This window comes from Crocuta crocuta, unplaced genomic scaffold (assembly GCF_008692635.1).
Source record: "Crocuta crocuta isolate KB4526 unplaced genomic scaffold, BGI_CrCroc_1.0 scaffold541, whole genome shotgun sequence".
NCBI classification, from domain to species: Eukaryota; Metazoa; Chordata; class Mammalia; order Carnivora; family Hyaenidae; genus Crocuta; species Crocuta crocuta.
In genome coordinates this window covers 1,665,081-1,665,576 of record NW_027531901.1, presented here as the reverse complement: position 1 = coordinate 1,665,576, position 496 = coordinate 1,665,081, and the positions used below count along the sequence as shown (strand labels likewise).

Sequence of the window (496 nt, the reverse complement as noted above, 5' to 3'; positions counted from 1 at the left end):
TGCGCGGGTCACGGCGCGCCCCCTCCAGGACGCCCCTGCGCTTGCCCGGCCCCTGTCCCCACAGCCCTCCGGCTCCGACCTGCGCGCCCTCGGACCTCGCGGAACCTTCCCATCCGAACCCCGCTCTCCCGGCTCCCGACTCTGTGCGCCTCCTCTTGCCCGGCCCCTCGCGGCCCCTGTGCGCCCCTCCCGCGCGCCCCGACCCGGCGCCCCCCGCCCTGCCTTGTTGCACTGCACGCAGCGCCGCAGCAGCTCCGAGGCCAGGTCGAACTTGCTGCCCCGGCAGTAAATGTCGGCCAGCAGGAGCCAGCCCTTCTCCAGGTCCTCGGCCTCGTCCGGCGTCCAGGGCGCCTTGGCCAGACGCTTCAGCTGCGTGCGCGCCTTGGGGACCTGCTGCAGCAGCGCGTAGGCCTGCGCCATGGCCAGCAGGGCGGGGACGCTGTCCTTCTGCACCCGGGGGCGCGCGGCGGGCAGGGGGAGGCAGAGGCGGGCGTGG

At 75.8% G+C, this 496-nt stretch overlaps 1 protein-coding gene across 1 annotated transcript in view; it reads right to left on the bottom strand.

The window, feature by feature from the left end:
• The window catches only part of TTC21A (tetratricopeptide repeat domain 21A), a 31,027-nt gene that overhangs the window by 2,334 nt on the left and 28,197 nt on the right, over positions 1–496 (bottom strand). Inside the window, exon 24 of the mRNA XM_077774016.1 lies at positions 223–447. Within this exon, the coding sequence (XP_077630142.1) occupies positions 223–447 (225 nt within the window). The remainder of the gene's footprint in view (positions 1–222; positions 448–496) is intronic.